The following is a 22637-nucleotide window of genomic DNA, read 5'->3' as shown; positions in this document are numbered from 1 at the left end:
CACTCACTCACCACTCACTCACCACTCACTCACCACTCACTCACCACTCACCACGTGAGTATCCCATACCACGTGAGTCCTCACCACTCACTCACCACCCGCTCACCACCCTCACCCCGCCCCCAGACACGACGCGGCCGGCGAGGAAGGAGGAGGAGGACGGCAAGAACTACCACTTTGTGACGCACGAGCAGATGATGCTGGAGATCGCCAACAACGAGTACCTGGAGTACGGCAGCCACGAGGAGGCCATGTACGGCACCAAGCTCTCCACCATCCGCAAGATCCACCTCGACTCACTCATGGCCATCCTGGACGTGGAGCCACAGGTGTGGCGGGGGAGGGGGGGGGAGAGAGGGGGGAGGGGGGGAGGGGGAGATGGAGGGAGGGGGAGGGGGGAGATGGAGGGAGGGGAGGGGGGAGATGGAGGGAGGGGGAGGGGGGAGATGGAGAGGGGGGGGAGGGAGGGGAGGGGGAGGGGGGAGGGAGAGAGGGAGGGGGGGAGATGGAGAGGGGGGGGAGAAGGAGGGGGGGGCATTCAGCAGCTCCTCTCTCTCAGCGTGGAGCGTCAGGCCACGAGCAGCAGCAGCAGCGTGGACTGGCACCCATCTGTTCCATCTGCACGGTGGAATCGAGCGTTGGCACTGGTCGCTCACCAATCACTCACCCCCTCCCCGCTCACCCCCCCCCCCCGCTCACCCCCCCCCCCCCCCCGCTCCCCCCCCGCTCACCCCCCCCCCGCTCCGCCCCCCCGCAGGCTCTCAAGGTGCTGAGGACGGCTGAGTTTGCTCCGTTCATCGTCTTCATCGCCGCTCCCACGGTGACACCAGCCATGAACGAGGTGAGCACCACCACCACCATCATGACCACCACCACAACCATCACGACCATCACAACCACAACCACCACCACCACCACAACCACCACCATCACCACCACAACCACCACCACGACCACCACGACGACCACCACCAGCACTATCACAAACACTACCATCACCACAACCATCACCACCAACACAACATGCACCACAACCACCATGAACGAGGTAAGCCCCACAACCATGAACACAACCACAACCACCACCATGAACACCACCACCATGAACACCACCACCATGAACACCACCACCATGAACACCACCACCATGAACACCACCACCATGAACACCACCACCATGAACACCACCACCATGAACACCACCACCATGAACACCACCACCATGAACACCACCACCATGAACACCACCACCATGAACACCACCACCATGAACACCACCACCATGAACACACCACAGAACCACCACCATGAACACCACCACCATGAACACCACCACCATGAACACCACCACATGAACACCACCACCATGAACACCCACCACCATGAACACCACCACCATGAACACCACCACCATGAACACCACCACCATGAACACCACCACCATGAACACCACCACCATGAACACCACCACCATGAACACCACCACCATGAACACCACCACCATGAACACCACCACCATGAACACCACCACCATGAACACCACCACCATGAACACCACCACCATGAACACCACCACCATGAACACCACCACCATGAACACCACCACCATGAACACCACCACCATGAACACCACCACCATGAACACCACCACCTCCACTACTACCACCACCACCACCTCCAACACCGCCTCTACCATGAACACCGCCACCACCACCATGAACACCACCACCGTCTCCACCACCTCCACCACCACCACCACAACCACCAGAAGAACTGCCACCGCCGCTAGCGCCAACATCACCACCACCGCCATGAACATTGCCACAAACACCACAACAACTACCACCAGCACCTCCACAACCACCGCATCCACCACAACTATCACCGACACAACCACCGCCACCTCCGCCACCTCCACTATCATTGCCACCTTCACTAAGCGCCACCACCACCACCACCACAGCGCCACGACCACTACCACCACCACCATAGCGTCATTGACATCACCACAGCGCCACCACCGCCACTCCCAGAGCACCACAGCGCCACCACCACCACCACCACTAATGACACCACCACCACAGCGCCACCACCACTAATGACACCACCACCACAGCGCCACCACCACCACCACTAATGACACCACCACCACAGTGCCACCACCACCACCACTAATGACACCACCACCACAGCGCCACCACCACCACAGTGCCACCACCACCACTAATGACACCACCACCACAGCGCCACCACCACCACCACTAATGACACCACCACCACAGCGCCACCACCACCACAGTGCCACCACCGACACCACCACCACAGTGCCACCACCACCACCACTAATGACACCACCACCACAGCGCCACCACAGTGCCACCACCGACAGCGCCACCACAGTGCCACCACCGACACCACCACCACAGTGCCACCACCACCACCACTAATGACACCACCACCACAGCGCCACCACAGTGCCACCACCGACACCACCACCACAGTGCCACCACCACCACCACTAATGACACCACCACCACAGCGCCACCACCACCACCACTAATGACACCACCACCACAGTGCCACCACCGACACCACCACCACAGTGCCACCACCACCACCACTAATGACACCACCACCACAGCGCCACCACCCACTCGCCATGGCACCACCACCACAGCGCCACCACCACCACAGTGCCACCACCACCACCAACGACACCACCACCACAGTGCCACCACCACCACCGCCCTATCCTCTGTATGGAATGCCGCTGCCGTGGTGTGGGTGACGGACGCTCACGTGCTCACGTGCGTTGTGTGTATTTTTACTTTTCGCTTCGCTTTGGCTTTGTCCGTTCCTCTGCTATCTGGCGCCCCGCTGCATGCCTCCAATGTACCCCGTAGCTCCCACGCTGGTGTAAGAAGTTGCCAGTAAGTACGTTTATTTTCCTTTGCATTCTACCCATTGTAGCGCTCGTTAGCCCGCTCGCTAGATCGCTCGTTAGACCGCTCGTTAGTTAGTTCGTTAGACCGTTAGACCGCTTGTTAGCTCGCTCGTTAGCTCGCTCGTTAGTTAGATCGCTCATTAGTCCGCTCGCTAGACCGCTCGTTAGTTCACTCGCTAGACCGCTCGTTAGTTCGCTCGTTAGACCGCTCGTTAGTTCGCTCGTTAGACCGCTCGCTAGTTCGCTCGCTAGTTCGCTCGGTCGTTAGCCCGCTCAGCCACAGAATTTAGCGACGTAGAATACGCCGGTTTCGTTGTTGTTGTGGGTTAGGCCGCTTACATCAGAATGATCTGGTTCAGTCCACCCACTCATCCACTCGCTCATCATCTCAGCTGCTCACACCACCCAGCCAACCTACCCACTCATCCACTCGTCCACGCGCTCCCCAACTCACCCACTCGCCCAGAATGCAATTCAAAAATCAACATGACGACGCCTTCAAAGTGTTTGGCCACTGCTCTAGATTCCCACACGGTGACCATGACGATGAGAAGCCGCCGCTTGGTGGAGCTTTCATTAGTGATAGCCAGCGGGTCGCTTAGTTTTAGTGTGGCTCTCTTCGTGAGTGAAACTGGGGCGGGGGTGATTGTGAGTCTCTTCGTGAACTTTGTGAGTGAAACTGGGTGATGGTGAGTCTCATCGTGAACTTTGTGAGTGAAACTGGGTGATGGTGAGTCTCATCGTGAACTTTGTGAGTGAAACTGGGTGATGGTGAGTCTCATCGTGAACTTTGTGAGTGAAACTGGGTGATGGTGAGTCTCATCGTGAACTCTGTGAGTGAAACTGGGTGATGGTGAGTCTCATCGTGAACTTTGTGAGTGAAACTGGGTGATGGTGAGTCTCATCGTGAACTTTGTGAGTGAAACTGGGTGATTGTGAGTCTCATCGTGAACTCTGTGAGTGAAACTGGGTGATGGTGAGTCTCATCGTGAACTCTGTGAGTGAAACTGGGTGATGGTGAGTCTCATCGTGAACTTTGTGAGTGAAACTGGGTGATGGTGAGTCTCATCGTGAACTCTGTGAGTGAAACTGGGTGATGGTGAGTCTCATCGTGAACTCTGTGAGTGAAACTGGGTGATGGTGAGTCTCATCGTGAACTCTGTGAGTGAAACTGGGTGATGGTGAGTCTCATCGTGAACTTTGTGAGTGAAACTGGGTGATCGCGAGTCTCATCGTGAACTTTGTGAGTGAAACTGGGTGATGGTGAGTCTCGTCGTGAACTTTGTGAGTGAAACTGGGTGATGGTGAGTCTCATCGTGAACTCTGTGAGTGAAACTGGGTGATGGTGAGTCTCGTCGTGAACTCTGTGAGTGACACTGGGTGATGGTGAGTCTCATCGTGAACTCTGTGAGTGAAACTGGGTGATGGTGAGTCTCATCGTGAACTTTGTGAGTGAAACTGGGTGATGGTGAGTCTCATCGTGAACTTTGTGAGTGAAACTGGGTGATCGTGAGTCTCGTCGTGAACTGTGTGAGTGAAACTGGGTGATGGTGAGTCTCGTCGTGAACTTTGTGAGTCAAACTGGGTGATCGCGAGTCTCATCGTGAACTCTGTGAGTGAAACTGGGTGATGGTGAGTCTCATCGTGAACTCTGTGAGTGAAACTGGGTGATCGCGAGTCTCATCGTGAACTTTGTGAGTGAAACTGGGTGATGGTGAGTCTCATCGTGAACTCTGTGAGTGAAACTGGGTGATGGTGAGTCTCATCGTGAACTTTGTGAGTGAAACTGGGTGATGGTGAGTCTCATCGTGAACTTTGTGAGTGAAACTGGGTGATGGTGAGTCTCATCGTGAACTTTGTGAGTGAAACTGGGTGATGGTGAGTCTCATCGTGAACTTTGTGAGTGAAACTGGGTGATGGTGAGTCTCATCGTGAACTTTGTGAGTGAAACTGGGTGATGGTGAGTCTCATCGTGAACTTTGTGAGTGAAACTGGGTGATCGTGAGTCTCATCGTGAACTTTGTGAGTGAAACTGGGTGATGGTGAGTCACATCGTGAACTTTGTGAGTGAAACTGTGTGATGGTGAGTCTCATCGTGAACTCTGTGAGTGAAACTGGGTGATCATGAGTCTCATCGTGAACTCTGTGAGTGAAACTGGGTGATGGTGAGTCTCATCGTGAACTCTGAGTGAAACTGGGTGATCGCGAGTCTCATCGTGAACTTTGTGAGTGAAACTGGGTGATCGTGAGTCTCATCGTGAACTTTGTGAGTGAAACTGGGTGATGGTGAGTCACATCGTGAACTCTGTGAGTGAAACTGGGTGATCATGAGTCTCATCGTGAACTCTGTGAGTGAAACTGGGTGATGGTGAGTCTCATCGTGAACTCTGTGAGTGAAACTGGGTGATGGTGAGTCTCATCGTGAACTTTGTGAGTGAAACTGGGTGATGGTGAGTCTCGTCGTGAACTCTGTGAGTGAAACTGGGTGATGGTGAGTCTCATCGTGAACTCTGTGAGTGAAACTGGGTGATGGTGAGTCTCATCGTGAACTTTGTGAGTGAAACTGGGTGATGGTGAGTCTCATCGTGAACTCTGTGAGTGAAACTGGGTGATGGTGAGTCTCATCGTGAACTCTGTGAGTGAAACTGGGTGATGGTGAGTCTCATCGTGAACTCTGTGAGTGAAACTGGGTGATGGTGAGTCACATCGTGAACTTTGTGAGTGAAACTGGGTGATGGCGAGTCTCATCGTGAACTTTGTGAGTGAAACTGGGTGATGGTGAGTCACATCGTGAACTCTGTGAGTGAAACTGGGTGATGGTGAGTCTCATCGTGAACTTTGTGAGTGAAACTGGGTGATGGTGAGTCTCATCGTGAACTTTGTGAGTGAAACTGGGTGGTGGTGAGTCTCATCGTGAACTTTGTGAGTGAAACTGGGTGATGGTGAGTCTCATCGTGAACTCTGTGAGTGAAACTGGGTGATGGTGAGTCTCATCGTGAACTCTGTGAGTGAAACTGGGTGATCGTGAGTCTCATCGTGAACTTTGTGAGTGAAACTGGGTGATGGTGAGTCTCATCGTGAACTTTGTGAGTGAAACTGGGTGATGGCGAGTCTCATCGTGAACTCTGTGAGTGAAACTGGGTGATGGTGAGTCTCATCGTGAACTTTGTGAGTGAAACTGGGTGAAGGTGAGTCTCGTCGTGAACTTTGTGAGTGAAACTGGGTGATGGCGAGTCTCATCGTGAACTCTGTGAGTGAAACTGGGTGATGATGAGTCTCATCGTGAACTCTGTGAGTGAAACTGGGTGATGGTGAGTCTCATCGTGAACTTTGTGAGTGAAACTGGGTGATGGTGAGTCTCATCGTGAACTTTGTGAGTGAAACTGGGTGATGGTGAGTCTCATCGTGAACTTTGTGAGTGAAACTGGGTGATGGTGAGTCTCATCGTGAACTTTGTGAGTGAAACTGGGTGATGGTGAGTCTCATCGTGAACTTTGTGAGTGAAACTGGGTGATCGTGAGTCTCATCGTGAACTTTGTGAGTGAAACTGGGTGATGGTGAGTCTCATCGTGAACTTTGTGAGTGAAACTGGGTGATGGTGAGTCACATCGTGAACTTTGTGAGTGAAACTGTGTGATGGTGAGTCTCATCGTGAACTCTGTGAGTGAAACTGGGTGATCATGAGTCTCATCGTGAACTCTGTGAGTGAAACTGGGTGATCGCGAGTCTCATCGTGAACTCTGAGTGAAACTGGGTGATCGTGAGTCTCATCGTGAACTTTGTGAGTGAAACTGGGTGATGGTGAGTCACATCGTGAACTCTGTGAGTGAAACTGGGTGATCATGAGTCTCATCGTGAACTCTGTGAGTGAAACTGGGTGATGGTGAGTCTCATCGTGAACTCTGTGAGTGAAACTGGGTGATGGTGAGTCTCATCGTGAACTTTGTGAGTGAAACTGGGTGATGGTGAGTCTCGTCGTGAACTCTGTGAGTGAAACTGGGTGATGGTGAGTCTCGTCGTGAACTCTGTGAGTGAAACTGGGTGATGGTGAGTCTCGTCGTGAACTCTGTGAGTGAAACTGGGTGATGGTGAGTCTCATCGTGAACTCTGTGAGTGAAACTGGGTGATGGTGAGTCTCATCGTGAACTTTGTGAGTGAAACTGGGTGATGGTGAGTCACATCGTGAACTCTGTGAGTGAAACTGGGTGATGGTGAGTCACATCGTGAACTTTGTGAGTGAAACTGGGTGATGGCGAGTCTCATCGTGAACTTTGTGAGTGAAACTGGGTGATGGTGAGTCACATCGTGAACTCTGTGAGTGAAACTGGGTGATGGTGAGTCTCATCGTGAACTTTGTGAGTGAAACTGGGTGATGGTGAGTCTCATCGTGAACTTTGTGAGTGAAACTGGGTGATGGTGAGTCTCATCGTGAACTTTGTGAGTGAAACTGGGTGATGGTGAGTCTCATCGTGAACTCTGTGAGTGAAACTGGGTGATGGTGAGTCTCATCGTGAACTCTGTGAGTGAAACTGGGTGATGGTGAGTCTCATCGTGAACTTTGTGAGTGAAACTGGGTGATGGCGAGTCTCATCGTGAACTCTGTGAGTGAAACTGGGTGATGGTGAGTCTCATCGTGAACTTTGTGAGTGAAACTGGGTGAAGGTGAGTCTCGTCGTGAACTTTGTGAGTGAAACTGGGTGATGGCGAGTCTCATCGTGAACTCTGTGAGTGAAACTGGGTGATGATGAGTCTCATCGTGAACTCTGTGCGTGAAACTGGGTGATCGTGAGTCTCATCGTGAACTTTGTGAGTGAAACTGGGTGATGGTGAGTCTCATCGTGAACTTTGTGAGTGAAACTGGGTGATGGTGAGTCTCATCGTGAACTTTGTGAGTGAAACTGGGTGATGGTGAGTCTCATCGTGAACTTTGTGAGTGAAACTGGGTGATGGTGAGTCTCATCGTGAACTTTGTGAGTGAAACTGGGTGATGGTGAGTCTCATCGTGAACTTTGTGAGTGAAACTGGGTGATCGTGAGTCTCATCGTGAACTTTGTGAGTGAAACTGGGTGATGGTGAGTCACATCGTGAACTTTGTGAGTGAAACTGTGTGATGGTGAGTCTCATCGTGAACTCTGTGAGTGAAACTGGGTGATCATGAGTCTCATCGTGAACTCTGTGAGTGAAACTGGGTGATGGTGAGTCTCATCGTGAACTCTGAGTGAAACTGGGTGATCGCGAGTCTCATCGTGAACTTTGTGAGTGAAACTGGGTGATCGTGAGTCTCATCGTGAACTTTGTGAGTGAAACTGGGTGATGGTGAGTCACATCGTGAACTCTGTGAGTGAAACTGGGTGATGGTGAGTCTCATCGTGAACTCTGTGAGTGAAACTGGGTGATGGTGAGTCTCATCGTGAACTCTGTGAGTGAAACTGGGTGATCGCGAGTCTCATCGTGAACTTTGTGAGTGAAACTGGGTGATGGTGAGTCTCATCGTGAACTTTGTGAGTGAAACTGGGTGATGGTGAGTCTCATCGTGAACTTTGTGAGTGAAACTGGGTGATCGCGAGTCTCATCGTGAACTTTGTGAGTGAAACTGGGTGATGGTGAGTCTCATCGTGAACTTTGTGAGTGAAACTGGGTGATGGTGAGTCTCATCGTGAACTCTGTGAGTGAAACTGGGTGATGGTGAGTCTCATCGTGAACTCTGAGTGAAACTGGGTGATGGTGAGTCTCGTCGTGAACTCTGTGAGTGAAACTGGGTGATGGTGAGTCTCATCGTGAACTTTGTGAGTGAAACTGGGTGATGGTGAGTCTCATCGTGAACTCTGTGAGTGAAACTGGGTGATGGTGAGTCTCATCGTGAACTTTGTGAGTGAAACTGGGTGATGGTGAGTCACATCGTGAACTCTGTGAGTGAAACTGGGTGATGGTGAGTCACATCGTGAACTTTGTGAGTGAAACTGGGTGATGGCGAGTCTCATCGTGAACTTTGTGAGTGAAACTGGGTGATGGTGAGTCACATCGTGAACTCTGTGAGTGAAACTGGGTGATGGTGAGTCTCATCGTGAACTTTGTGAGTGAAACTGGGTGATCGTGAGTCTCATCGTGAACTTTGTGAGTGAAACTGGGTGATGGTGAGTCTCATCGTGAACTTTGTGAGTGAAACTGGGTGATGGTGAGTCTCATCGTGAACTCTGTGAGTGAAACTGGGTGATGGTGAGTCTCATCGTGAACTCTGTGAGTGAAACTGGGTGATGGTGAGTCTCATCGTGAACTTTGTGAGTGAAACTGGGTGATGGTGAGTCTCATCGTGAACTTTGTGAGTGAAACTGGGTGATGGCGAGTCTCATCGTGAACTCTGTGAGTGAAACTGGGTGATGGTGAGTCTCGTCGTGAACTTTGTGAGTGAAACTGGGTGATGGCGAGTCTCATCGTGAACTCTGTGAGTGAAACTGGGTGATGGTGAGTCTCGTCGTGAACTTTGTGAGTGAAACTGGGTGATGGTGAGTCTCATCGTGAACTTTGTGAGTGAAACTGGGTGATGGCGAGTCTCATCGTGAACTCTGTGAGTGAAACTGGGTGATGATGAGTCTCATCGTGAACTCTGTGAGTGAAACTGGGTGATGGTGAGTCTCATCGTGAACTCTGTGAGTGAAACTGGGTGATGATGAGTCACATCGTGAACTTTGTGAGTGAAACTGGGTGATGGCGAGTCTCATCGTGAACTTTGTGAGTGAAACTGGGTGATGGTGAGTCTCATCGTGAACTTTGTGAGTGAAACTGGGTGATGGTGAGTCTCATGGTGAACTTTGTGAGTGAAACTGGGTGATGGTGAGTCTCATGGTGAACTTTGTGAGTGAAACTGGGTGATGGTGAGTCTCATCGTGAACTTTGTGAGTGAAACTGGGTGATGGTGAGTCTCATCGTGAACTTTGTGAGTGAAACTGGGTGATGGTGAGTCTCATCGTGAACTTTGTGAGTGAAACTGGGTGATCGTGAGTCTCATCGTGAACTTTGTGAGTGAAACTGGGTGATGGTGAGTCACATCGTGAACTTTGTGAGTGAAACTGTGTGATGGTGAGTCTCATCGTGAACTTTGTGAGTGAAACTGGGTGATCGCGAGTCTCATCGTGAACTTTGTGAGTGAAACTGGGTGATGGTGAGTCTCATCGTGAACTTTGTGAGTGAAACTGGGTGATGGTGAGTCTCATCGTGAACTTTGTGAGTGAAACTGGGTGATGGTGAGTCTCATCGTGAACTTTGTGAGTGAAACTGGGTGATGGTGAGTCTCGTCGTGAACTCTGTGAGTGAAACTGGGTGATGGTGAGTCTCGTCGTGAACTCTGTGAGTGAAACTGGGTGATGGTGAGTCTCATCGTGAACTTTGTGAGTGAAACTGGGTGATGGTGAGTCTCATCGTGAACTCTGTGAGTGAAACTGGGTGATGGTGAGTCTCATCGTGAACTTTGTGAGTGAAACTGGGTGATGGTGAGTCACATCGTGAACTCTGTGAGTGAAACTGGGTGATGGTGAGTCACATCGTGAACTTTGTGAGTGAAACTGGGTGATGGCGAGTCTCATCGTGAACTTTGTGAGTGAAACTGGGTGATGGTGAGTCACATCGTGAACTCTGTGAGTGAAACTGGGTGATGGTGAGTCTCATCGTGAACTTTGTGAGTGAAACTGGGTGATGGTGAGTCTCGTCGTGAACTCTGTGAGTGAAACTGGGTGATGGTGAGTCTCATCGTGAACTTTGTGAGTGAAACTGGGTGATGGTGAGTCTCATCGTGAACTCTGTGAGTGAAACTGGGTGATGGTGAGTCTCATCGTGAACTCTGTGAGTGAAACTGGGTGATGGTGAGTCTCATCGTGAACTTTGTGAGTGAAACTGGGTGATGGTGAGTCTCATCGTGAACTTTGTGAGTGAAACTGGGTGATGGCGAGTCTCATCGTGAACTCTGTGAGTGAAACTGGGTGATGGTGAGTCTCATCGTGAACTTTGTGAGTGAAACTGGGTGATGGTGAGTCTCGTCGTGAACTTTGTGAGTGAAACTGGGTGATGGCGAGTCTCATCGTGAACTCTGTGAGTGAAACTGGGTGATGATGAGTCTCATCGTGAACTTTGTGAGTGAAACTGGGTGATGGCGAGTCTCATCGTGAACTCTGTGAGTGAAACTGGGTGATGATGAGTCTCATCGTGAACTCTGTGAGTGAAACTGGGTGATGGTGAGTCTCATCGTGAACTCTGTGAGTGAAACTGGGTGATGATGAGTCACATCGTGAACTTTGTGAGTGAAACTGGGTGATGGCGAGTCTCATCGTGAACTTTGTGAGTGAAACTGGGTGATGGTGAGTCTCATCGTGAACTTTGTGAGTGAAACTGGGTGATGGTGAGTCTCATGGTGAACTTTGTGAGTGAAACTGGGTGATGGTGAGTCTCATGGTGAACTTTGTGAGTGAAACTGGGTGATGGTGAGTCTCATCGTGAACTTTGTGAGTGAAACTGGGTGATGGTGAGTCTCATCGTGAACTTTGTGAGTGAAACTGGGTGATGGTGAGTCTCATCGTGAACTTTGTGAGTGAAACTGGGTGATCGTGAGTCTCATCGTGAACTTTGTGAGTGAAACTGGGTGATGGTGAGTCACATCGTGAACTTTGTGAGTGAAACTGTGTGATGGTGAGTCTCATCGTGAACTCTGTGAGTGAAACTGGGTGATCATGAGTCTCATCGTGAACTCTGTGAGTGAAACTGGGTGATGGTGAGTCTCATCGTGAACTCTGAGTGAAACTGGGTGATCGCGAGTCTCATCGTGAACTCTGTGAGTGAAACTGGGTGATCATGAGTCTCATCGTGAACTCTGTGAGTGAAACTGGGTGATGGTGAGTCTCATCGTGAACTCTGTGAGTGAAACTGGGTGATCGCGAGTCTCATCGTGAACTTTGTGAGTGAAACTGGGTGATGGTGAGTCTCATCGTGAACTTTGTGAGTGAAACTGGGTGATGGTGAGTCTCATCGTGAACTTTGTGAGTGAAACTGGGTGATCGCGAGTCTCATCGTGAACTTTGTGAGTGAAACTGGGTGATGGTGAGTCTCATCGTGAACTTTGTGAGTGAAACTGGGTGATGGTGAGTCTCATCGTGAACTTTGTGAGTGAAACTGGGTGATGGTGAGTCTCATCGTGAACTTTGTGAGTGAAACTGGGTGATGGTGAGTCTCGTCGTGAACTCTGTGAGTGAAACTGGGTGATGGTGAGTCTCGTCGTGAACTCTGTGAGTGAAACTGGGTGATGGTGAGTCTCATCGTGAACTTTGTGAGTGAAACTGGGTGATGATGAGTCTCATCGTGAACTTTGTGAGTGAAACTGGGTGATGGTGAGTCTCATCGTGAACTCTGTGAGTGAAACTGGGTGATGGTGAGTCTCATCGTGAACTTTGTGAGTGAAACTGGGTGATGGTGAGTCACATCGTGAACTCTGTGAGTGAAACTGGGTGATGGTGAGTCACATCGTGAACTTTGTGAGTGAAACTGGGTGATGGCGAGTCTCATCGTGAACTTTGCGAGTGAAACTGGGTGATGGTGAGTCACATCGTGAACTCTGTGAGTGAAACTGGGTGATGGTGAGTCTCATCGTGAACTCTGTGAGTGAAACTGGGTGATGATGAGTCACATCGTGAACTTTGTGAGTGAAACTGGGTGATGGCGAGTCTCATCGTGAACTTTGTGAGTGAAACTGGGTGATGGTGAGTCTCATCGTGAACTTTGTGAGTGAAACTGGGTGATGGTGAGTCTCATGGTGAACTTTGTGAGTGAAACTGGGTGATGGTGAGTCTCATGGTGAACTTTGTGAGTGAAACTGGGTGATGGTGAGTCTCATGGTGAACTTTGTGAGTGAAACTGGGTGATGGTGAGTCTCATCGTGAACTCTGTGAGTGAATCTGGGTGATGGTGAGTCTCATCGTGATCTTTATGAGTGAAACTGGGTGATCGCGAGTCTCATCGTGAACTCTGTGAGTGAAACTGGGTGATGGTGAGTCTCATCGTGAACTTTGTGAGTGAAACTGGGTGATCGTGAGTCTCATCGTGATCTTTGTGAGTGAAACTGGGTGATCGCGAGTCTCATCGTGAACTCTGTGAGTGAAACTGGGTGATGGTGAGTCTCATCGTGAACTTTGTGAGTGAAACTGGGTGATGGTGAGTCTCATCGTGAACTCTGTGAGTGAAACTGGGTGATCGCGAGTCTCATCGTGAACTTTGTGAGTGAAACTGGGTGATGGTGAGTCTCATCGTGAACTTTGTGAGTGAAACTGGGTGATCGTGAGTCTCATCGTGATCTTTGTGAGTGAAACTGGGTGATGGTGAGTCTCATCGTGAACTCTGTGAGTGAAACTGGGTGATGGCGAGTCTCATCGTGAACTTTGTGAGTGAAACTGGGTGATCGTGTGTCTCATCGTGATCTTTGTGAGTGAAACTGGGTGATGGTGAGTCTCATCGTGAACTTTGTGAGTGAAACTGGGTGATCGTGAGTCTCATCGTGAACTTTGTGAGTGAAACTGGGTGATGGTGAGTCTCATCGTGAACTTTGTGAGTGAAACTGGGTGATGGTGAGTCTCATCGTGAACTTTGTGAGTGAAACTGGGTGATCGTGAGTCTCGTCGTGAACTGTGTGAGTGAAACTGGGTGATGGTGAGTCTCGTCGTGAACTTTGTGAGTCAAACTGGGTGATGGTGAGTCTCATCGTGATCTTTGTGAGTCAAACTGGGTGATGGTGAGTCTCGTCGTGAACTGTGTGAGTGAAACTGGGTGATGGCGAGTCTCATCGTGAACTTTGTGAGTGAAACTGGGTGATGGCGAGTCTCATCGTGAACTTTGTGAGTGAAACTGGGTGATGGCGAGTCTCATCGTGAACCTTGTTGAGTGAAACTGGGTGATGGCGAGTCTCATCGTGAACTTTGTGAGTGAAACTGGGTGATGGCGAGTCTCATCGTGAACTTTGTGAGTGAAACTGGGTGATGGTGAGTCTCATCGTGAACTTTGTGAGTGAAACTGGGTGATGGTGAGTCTCATCGTGAACTTTGTGAGTGAAACTGGGTGATGGTGAGTCTCATCGTGAACTTTGTGAGTGAAACTGGGTGATGGTGAGTCTCATCGTGAACTTTGTGAGTGAAACTGGGTGATCGTGAGTCTCATCGTGAACCTTGTTGAGTGAAACTGGGTGATGGCGAGTCTCATCGTGATCGCCGTCTCACGAGCGATCTCACCGCCACCTCGAGAGAGGACTTCTAAGAGCGTTCCTCACTAAACCCTCGACGGATTAACGCCGACGCCGCTGCCGGATTAACGACGCCGCCGCCGCCACCGCCGCTTTTTGCCACGACGGCGACCGACGTCCGGACGGTCGCAACGACGCCGATGACCGCAGCGCCCCCCCTGCCCGCCCTCCACTCCGCAGGACGAGTCTCTGCAGCGCCTGCAGAAGGAGTCGGAGCTGCTGCAGAAGGCGTACGGCCACTACTTCGACCTGACGGTGGTCAACAACGAGATCGAGGAGACCATCCGCCAGGTGGAGGAGGCCATCGCCGCCGTCAGCGCCACGCCGCAGTGGGTCCCCGTCTCCTGGGTCTACTGAGCGCCGCGGGGGGGGGGGGGGGGGGGGTGGTGACCCCGGCGTGACCCCCGCGTGACCCCCGCGTGACCCTCCCCGTCCACTCAGCCACCACCCCCCCGGGGGTGAAGGGGGGGGGTGGAGGGGGGGGTGCGGCCGCCTAGCGAGCTTCTTCCACGGTGGTGGAGCTGTTTGGTTGAGAATCCGAGTTCCACCCCCTCAACGCCCCGCGTCCCGCACCCCCAAAGTCTCCTCCCACATCCCCCGCCGGGTAACCCCCCCCCCCCCCCACGTACGCAAGCCCCCACCACCCACCCACGCAACGCCCACCACGTCGCCCTCCCCCGTGTGTGCGTGTGTGTGTACGTGCAAGTGCGTGTGTGTGCATGTGTGTGTATGTGTGTGTGCATCCAAGTGTGCGCGTCGTCGTGATGCGAGGTGGGGGGGCAAGAGGGGGGAGGGGGGGGGGGGAGTTCTGTTGACATGTCAACATGCGACATGACAACATGCAACATGCAACATGCGACATGACAACATGTCGCATGTCGCCGGGCCGGCTGGATTCTTGTACGTGCTTCTGCGTGCGTGCGCGTGACGGCGGTCGGGAGGTGAGAGGCGAAGGAGGAGAGGTGACGGTGGACGGGCGGTGGCGTTGGGGGGCAGACTTCTGTGACATCACCTTGCGGGGGGGGGGGGGGGGGGGTCTGCGATCGCGGTTTCCGGCGGTTTCCGGTTCTCCGATGGCGACGTTTTTCCACTGCCGAACCCGAGCCAAGCCACCTGCAGGGCCAGCACGGCACTGGTGGGGGTTTTTCCCACTGGTCCACTTTTCCGAACCGACCCGGAACCAAACCGTGCTTCGCTGGCCTCACGAGATATCAGATGGAGCCTTTTCCACTGGCAAACTCGAGCTGAGCCAGAGCCAAACCGTGCTACGCTGGCCTCACGAGATGTCAGATGGAGCCTTTTCCACTGGCAAACCCGAGCTGAGCCAGAGCCAAACCGTGCTACGCTGGCCTCACGAGATGTTAGAAGGAGCCTTTTCCACTGGCAAACCCGAGCCGAGAGCCGAACCAGAACCAAACCGTGCTACGCTGGCCTCACGGGCCATACCGAGCCAGGCCGGCTCAGTATGGCCCTGGCACGGCTCGGCTTGTGTAGTGGAAAAAAAACAGCCTGGCTCGGTATGGCCCCGGGGTTGTTGATGCCGATTGCTGATGCTGTGGGTGGTTGTTGGTAGGGGTGGTGGTGGTGGCGGTGGCTGATAGTATGGCTTGTTAATACGGGTTCTCCTTGATTCGGGTTGTTGATGGGGGGTGGTTGGTGGTGGGTGGGGGTTGTTGATCTGGGGATGGTTGTGATGGTTGTTGGTGGTGGTGGTGAGTGGTGGTGGTGGTGGTGGGGTAATAAATAGTCAATTGCCCACGGATGGGATATACGCGGCTCGCGATTGGATGGATGATTCGAACGGTCGACCAATTAGGCGGTGGAACTCGCAGCCCCCCCCCAACTCGCAGCCCCCCCCCCAACTCACAGCCCCCCCCAACTCACAGCCCCCCCCCGTGCCCCCCCCGTGCCCCCCCCTTGTGAGGAGCCCGACCCGAGGCGGCGGTGATGCCGCTTGGTGACTCTCAACTCGGTGCGGCCTAGAGAAGCGTCAGCCGGTGGTGGGGGGTAGTGGGGGGTGGTGGGTGGTGGGTGGGTAGTGGGTGGGTGGCTAAATTGACTGGTTGATGTGGTGGGTGGTTGGTTGATGTTGCTGGGTTGTTGGTGGGTGGTTGATGTGGTGGGTAGTTGGTTGATGTTGCTGGGTTGTTGGTGGGTGGTTGATGTGGTGGGTGGTTGATGTGGTGGGTGGGTGGGTGGTTGATGTGGTTGACGTGGCTGGGTTGTTGGTGGGTGGTTGATGTGGTGGGTGGGTGGTTGATGTGGCTGGGTTGTTGGTGGGTGGTTGATGTGGTTGGTGGGTGGTTGCTGTGGTGGTGGGGTGGTTGCTGTGGTGGGTGGGTGGTTGATGTGGTGGGTGGTTGATGTGGTTGGTGGGTGGTTGCTGTGGTGGTGGGGTGGTTGCTGTGGTGGGTGGGTGGTTGATGTGGTGGGTGGTTGCTGTGGTGGGTGGTTGCTGTGGTGGGTGGGTGGTTGATGTGGTGGGTGGTTGCTGTGGTGGGTGGGTGGTTGATGTGGTGGGTGGTTGCTGTGGTGGGTGGGTGGTTGAGTGGTAGCTCGTGCCGACACTCCCGGGCACAGAGGCTTATTGATTGGCAGATGACACCAGCCGCGTGTGAGACACACACACAGAGCGCGGGGCGGGGGGGGGGCTGGGTGCAATGGAAGTGAGGCTCACGGCAACGTGAATATGGTGGTGGTGGTGGTGGTGGCGGTGGTGGCGGTGGTGGTGGCACGGTATTTAAAAGAGTTCATATTATTGACGAATGATAAATAATACGATTAATGAATTATAATAATTATGATGGAGATATTTTACTTTAAGTACCTTTTAAGCAAATGCATTTTAATGATAGTGTTGTTGACGACGACGATGTTGATGATGATGATGTTGATGATGATGACGACGTTGTTGGTTTTGTGTTCATTATCGCCGCCTTCGCTCCAATCCTCGTCCCCCAGAATCCCCGGCGGAATCCGCACAGATGGATCCGCCAATTCTCACGCGCGCACACAGACACAGTCTAACACGCACACAGACACATAGTCTAACACGCACACAGACCACGAGTCTAACACGCACACAGACACAGTCTAACACGCACACAGACACATAGTCTAACACGCACACAGACCACGAGTCTAACACGCACACAGACACAGTCTAACACGCACACAGACACATAGTCTAACACGCACACAGACCACGAGTCTAACACGCACACAGACACATAGTCTAACACGCACACAGACCACGAGTCTAACACGCACACAGACACATAGTCTAACACGCACACAGACACATAGTCTAACACGCACACAGACCACGAGTCTAACACGCACACAGACACATAGTCTAACACGCACACAGACCACGAGTCTAACACGCACACAGACACATAGTCTAACGCGCACACAGACACATAGTCTAACACGCACACAGACCAGAGTCTAACACGCACACAGACACATAGTCTAACACGCCACAGACCACGAGTCTAACACGACACAGACACATAGTCTAACGCGCACACAGACACATAGTCTAACACGCACACAGACCACGAGTCTAACACGCACACAGACACATAGTCTAACACGCACACAGACCACGAGTCTAACACGCACACAGACACATAGTCTAACGCGCACACAGACACATAGTCTAACACGCACACAGACCACGAGTCTAACACGCACACAGACACATAGTCTAACACGCACACAGACCACGAGTCTAACACGCACACAGACACATAGTCTAACGCGCACACAGACACATAGTCTAACACGCACACAGACCACGAGTCTAACACGCACACAGACACATAGTCTAACACGCACACAGACCACGAGTCTAACACGCACACAGACACATAGTCTAACGCGCACACAGACACATAGTCTAACACGCACACAGACCACGAGTCTAACACGCACACAGACACATAGTCTAACACGCACACAGACCACGAGTCTAACACGCACACAGACACATAGTCTAACGCGCACACAGACACATAGTCTAACACGCACACAGACCACGAGTCTAACACGCACACAGACACATAGTCTAACACGCACACAGACCACGAGTCTAACACGCACACAGACACATAGTCTAACGCGCACACAGACACATAGTCTAACACGCACACAGACCACGAGTCTAACACGCACACACAGGATTAGCAGGCTGCAGGGGCAAGTGCTGTCAGTAGCGAGTAGCAGCACATAATGAAGGCTACCGGCGCTGTGGCACACGAGGGGGTGGGTGGCCAGCACCACGCCCGGCCGCCTTTGTCTCCCCCAGTGGCAATGTTTACTACGCACCGGGTACTCATTTTAGGCCGAGTCGACCTAGCGGAGGGCCTGGACCGGTTCAGAGCATCGCTATCACTGGTGGTGGTGGTGGTGGCCGTGAGCGGGAATCTAACTCGGGTCTCCCGGGTTCGTAGTGCAGCGTGAACCACTGCACCACCGCTCCCCACACACACAGTGACACACACAGTGACACACACAGTGACACACACACACACAGTGACACACACACACAGTGACACACACAGTGACACACACACACAGTGACACACACAGTGACACACACAGTGACACACACACACAGTGACACACACACACACACAGTGACACACACACACACACAGTGACACACACACACAGTGACACACACACACACAGTGACACACACACACAGTGACACACACACAGTGACACACACACACACAGTGACACACACACAGTAACACACACACACAGTGACACTTTTGGTTTCACCGTCCCATTCACGTTTGGGGCGCCGTTGGTTGCCGAGGATCGCGGTGCGGATCTGGCGATTTGGGCCGCCCTCTTAGATACGGCGGCGGTGCGTGTGGTGGTCACCCTCACTAGAGACCCACAGAGACACACAGAGACCCACAGAGACCCATATAGAACCATAGAGACCCACAGAGACTCAGACAGACCCACAGAGACTCATATAGAATCAGAGACCCACAGAGACTCAGAGACCCATAGAGACTCATATAGAACCATAGAGACCCACAGAGACCCACAGACTCGTATAGAACCATAGAGACTCGTATAGAATCAGAGACCCACAGAGACTCGTATAGAACCAGAGACCCACAGAGACTCATATAGAACCAGAGACCCACAGAGACTCATATAGAATCAGAGACCCACAGAGACTCATATAGAATCAGAGACCCACAGAGACTCATATAGAACCAGAGACCCACAGAGACTCATATAGAACCAGAGACCCACAGAGACTCATATAGAACCAGACCCACAGAGACACACAGAGACTCATATAGAATCAGAGACCCACAGAGACTCGTATAGAACCAGAGACTCATATAGAACCAGAGACCCACAGAGACACACAGAGACTCATATAGAATCAGAGACCCACAGAGACTCATATAGAATCAGAGACCCACAGAGACTCATATAGAACCAGAGACCCACAGAGACACGCAGAGACTCATATAGAATCAGAGACCCACAGAGAGTCATATAGAACCAGAAGGTCTGTCCATAAATGACGTCACGTGATTTTGGCTGACATTTGACCCCCCCCCCCTCACACGGCTTTACAAAAAGTCAGACCCCCCTCAAATATGACGTCACAAAGCTCTGCCCCCCCCCCCCCCAAACCACATTTCCATTTTGAAAATAAAACATGCTTCAAATCGCTTTAAACTATTGTCATTGTAGTGCGTATTTAATGTGGCACTGCACTCTGAGGTTGTAGGAGAAAACATTTATTAAAAAGGAGGCGTTGGAAAGCTGAAATTTAGCATAAAATTCACTTTAAATTATTCAACGTCTAACTAAAACTGCAGATGTTCAGAATATTATATTGAAATTCGCTTATAATTATAAAATATTAAAGTAATTATAACTATAAAAAAATACTTGAAACTTTTCAGTAGAACGAAGCAAAATGGAGAGTTCAATTATAAGAATCAAACATTATATTCATTCCACAGAATGAAATGTCCTGCTAGAATCATTAGAATCAAAATGTTTCATAACAATCATTAAAAACATTTACTAAATTTATGCTTCTCCAATCTGCCATGGAGAAGAAAAAGGTGACCTTAGTAAATTTAAATAATCAAATAGTTAATGAAAATTAGTCAAAATTAATGTTATAACAATTGTATTGTTTATATTTAGTTAAAGTTGCACATTTTGATGTGACGCCACATTTCTCAAAACCCCCCCTCCACCCCTCGTCACACATGTCTGACCCCCCCCCCCTAGGTGTGTGACGTCATTTATGGACGGACCTAGAGACCCAGACTCCTATAGAACCTCAGAGACATAGAACCATAGAGACCCACAAACCCAAACGGCCGGACCACGTGACCGCACCACGTGGCCGCACACACCCCTCATGACCCGCCCCTGTCACTGCCCCCCCCCCCACCCTTTGTGACGTCAGTTTTTCGCGCCACACCCAAAAATGGCGGTCGTCGCGTGCACACAAAGCGGAATGAGCCCCTCGTGGGGTGGTGGTGGGGGGGGGTGGTGGGGGGGGGGGTGGTGGGGGGGGTTAAACATTCCACGTGGTGACATATATAATTAATTAGGGGGGTGTGGGGTGGGTGGGTGGCGTGTGTGTGTGTGTCGGTGTGTGTGTGTCGGTGTGTGTCGGTGTGTGTCTGCGTGTGTGTGTGTGCAGTGTGTATGTATTGTGCGTGTGTGTGCGTGCGTGTCTGCGTGTGTGTCTGTGTGTGTGTCTGTGTGTGTGTCTGTGTGTGTGTCTGTGTGCGTGTACGTGCGTGTCTGTGTATCTGTGTGTGCGTGCGCGTGTGTGCGTGTGTGTGTCTGCGTGTGTGTCTGCGTGTGTGTCTGTGTGCGTGTCTGCGTGCGTGTCTGCGTGCGTGTCTGCGTGCGTGTCTGCGTGCGTGTCTGCGTGTGTGTCTGTGTGTGTGCGTGTCTGCGTGTGTGTCTGTGTGTGTGCGTGTGTGTGTCTGCGTGTGTGTCTGCGTGTCTGCGTGTGTGTCTGCGTGTGTGTCTGCGTGTGTGTGTCTGCGTGTGTGTCTGTGTGTGTGTCTGTGTGTGTGTGTGCGTCTGCGTGTGCGTCTGCGTGTGTGTCTGCGTGTGTGTCTGCGTGTTGTGTCTGTGTGTGTGTCTGCGTGTGTGTGTGTCTGTGTGTGTGTCTGCGTGTCTGCGTGTGTGTGTGCGCGTTCGCTAACAGCACTTGCCCCAACAGTCTGTTCAGGCTGTCGGGACGGTGGGTGGGGAGTCTTTGTCTTTGTTACGAATCTCAACATTCTCACAGCAATCTATGCATGCGAACCCCTAGAGTAGCCCCCCCCCCCTCCACTAGACGCGGCGAGCCCCCCCCCCACCCAATGTTAGAACGGCTTTGCCCCCCTCTCCACCCCCCCCCCCCCATTGTGCCCCCCCTCTCCCCCCCCCCCCCCCCCCCATTGTGCCCCCCCTCCCTCCGAGAAGAATCAGTGGCGTGAAGTTTTTTGTAAATTTGGTTTCACTTTCTCTACGACGCCACCTATGCCCCCCCCCTGCCCCCCCTGCCCCCCCCCCTGCCCCCCCCCCCCCAACAATTTTGTTTATCCCCCCCCCCGTTTCCTTTCTCCGTAGACACATTTATATACACTTAGCGTTTAATTTTGTAAATTTATTAAGGAATTAAAAAACCAAATACCGCTGGTGCAAAAACGTCGCGTCTGACTTTCAATCCGACACGTGACACAGAGATTCATAGAGACCCACACACACACACAGAGACCCACACAGACACAGATTCATAGAGAACCACACACACACACAGAGACCCACACAGACACGCACAGACACAGATTCATAGAGACCCACACACACACACAGAGACCCACACAGACACAGAGATTCATAGAGACCCACACACACACACAGAGACCCACACAGACACAGATTCATAGAGAACCACACACACACACAGAGACCCACACAGACACGCACAGACACAGATTCATAGAGACCCACACACACACACAGAGACCCACACAGACACAGAGATTCATAGAGACCCACACACACACACAGAGACCCACACAGACACAGATTCATAGAGAACCACACACACACACAGAGACCCACACACACACGCACAGACACAGATTCATAGAGACCCACACACACACAGAGACACATAGAGACCCACACAGATACATAGAGACCCACACAGACACACACAGATACATAGAGACCCACACAGACACACAGAGACACATAGAGACCCACACAGAGACAGAGACACATAGAGACCCACACAGACACACAGAGACACATAGAGACCCACACACACAGAGACACAGAGACCCACACACACACTCAGAGATACAGAGACCACAGATATCCACTCAGAGACCCACAGATATCCAGAGA

General features: G+C 52.0%; 1 protein-coding gene across 1 annotated transcript; it reads left to right on the top strand.

Annotated features, from left to right (window-relative positions):
- Positions 1-116: 116 nt before the first annotated feature.
- LOC133361022 (peripheral plasma membrane protein CASK-like) lies at positions 117-16369 on the top strand. Its single transcript, XM_061579911.1, has 4 exons — positions 117-329; positions 758-841; positions 2904-2930; positions 14394-16369. Exons 1-4 carry the CDS (start codon positions 195-197, stop codon positions 14568-14570), a joined length of 423 nt encoding a protein of 140 aa, XP_061435895.1. The 5' UTR covers positions 117-194; the 3' UTR covers positions 14571-16369.
- Positions 16370-22637: the final 6268 nt, after the last annotated feature.

Source organism: Lethenteron reissneri, chromosome 70, assembly GCF_015708825.2.
Source record: "Lethenteron reissneri isolate LAM-NWPU_2019-01 chromosome 70, ASM1570882v1, whole genome shotgun sequence".
NCBI classification, from domain to species: Eukaryota; Metazoa; Chordata; class Hyperoartia; order Petromyzontiformes; family Petromyzontidae; genus Lethenteron; species Lethenteron reissneri.
Note: the sequence above shows the minus strand (reverse complement) of the source record. Positions and strands in the feature narration are given on the sequence as shown.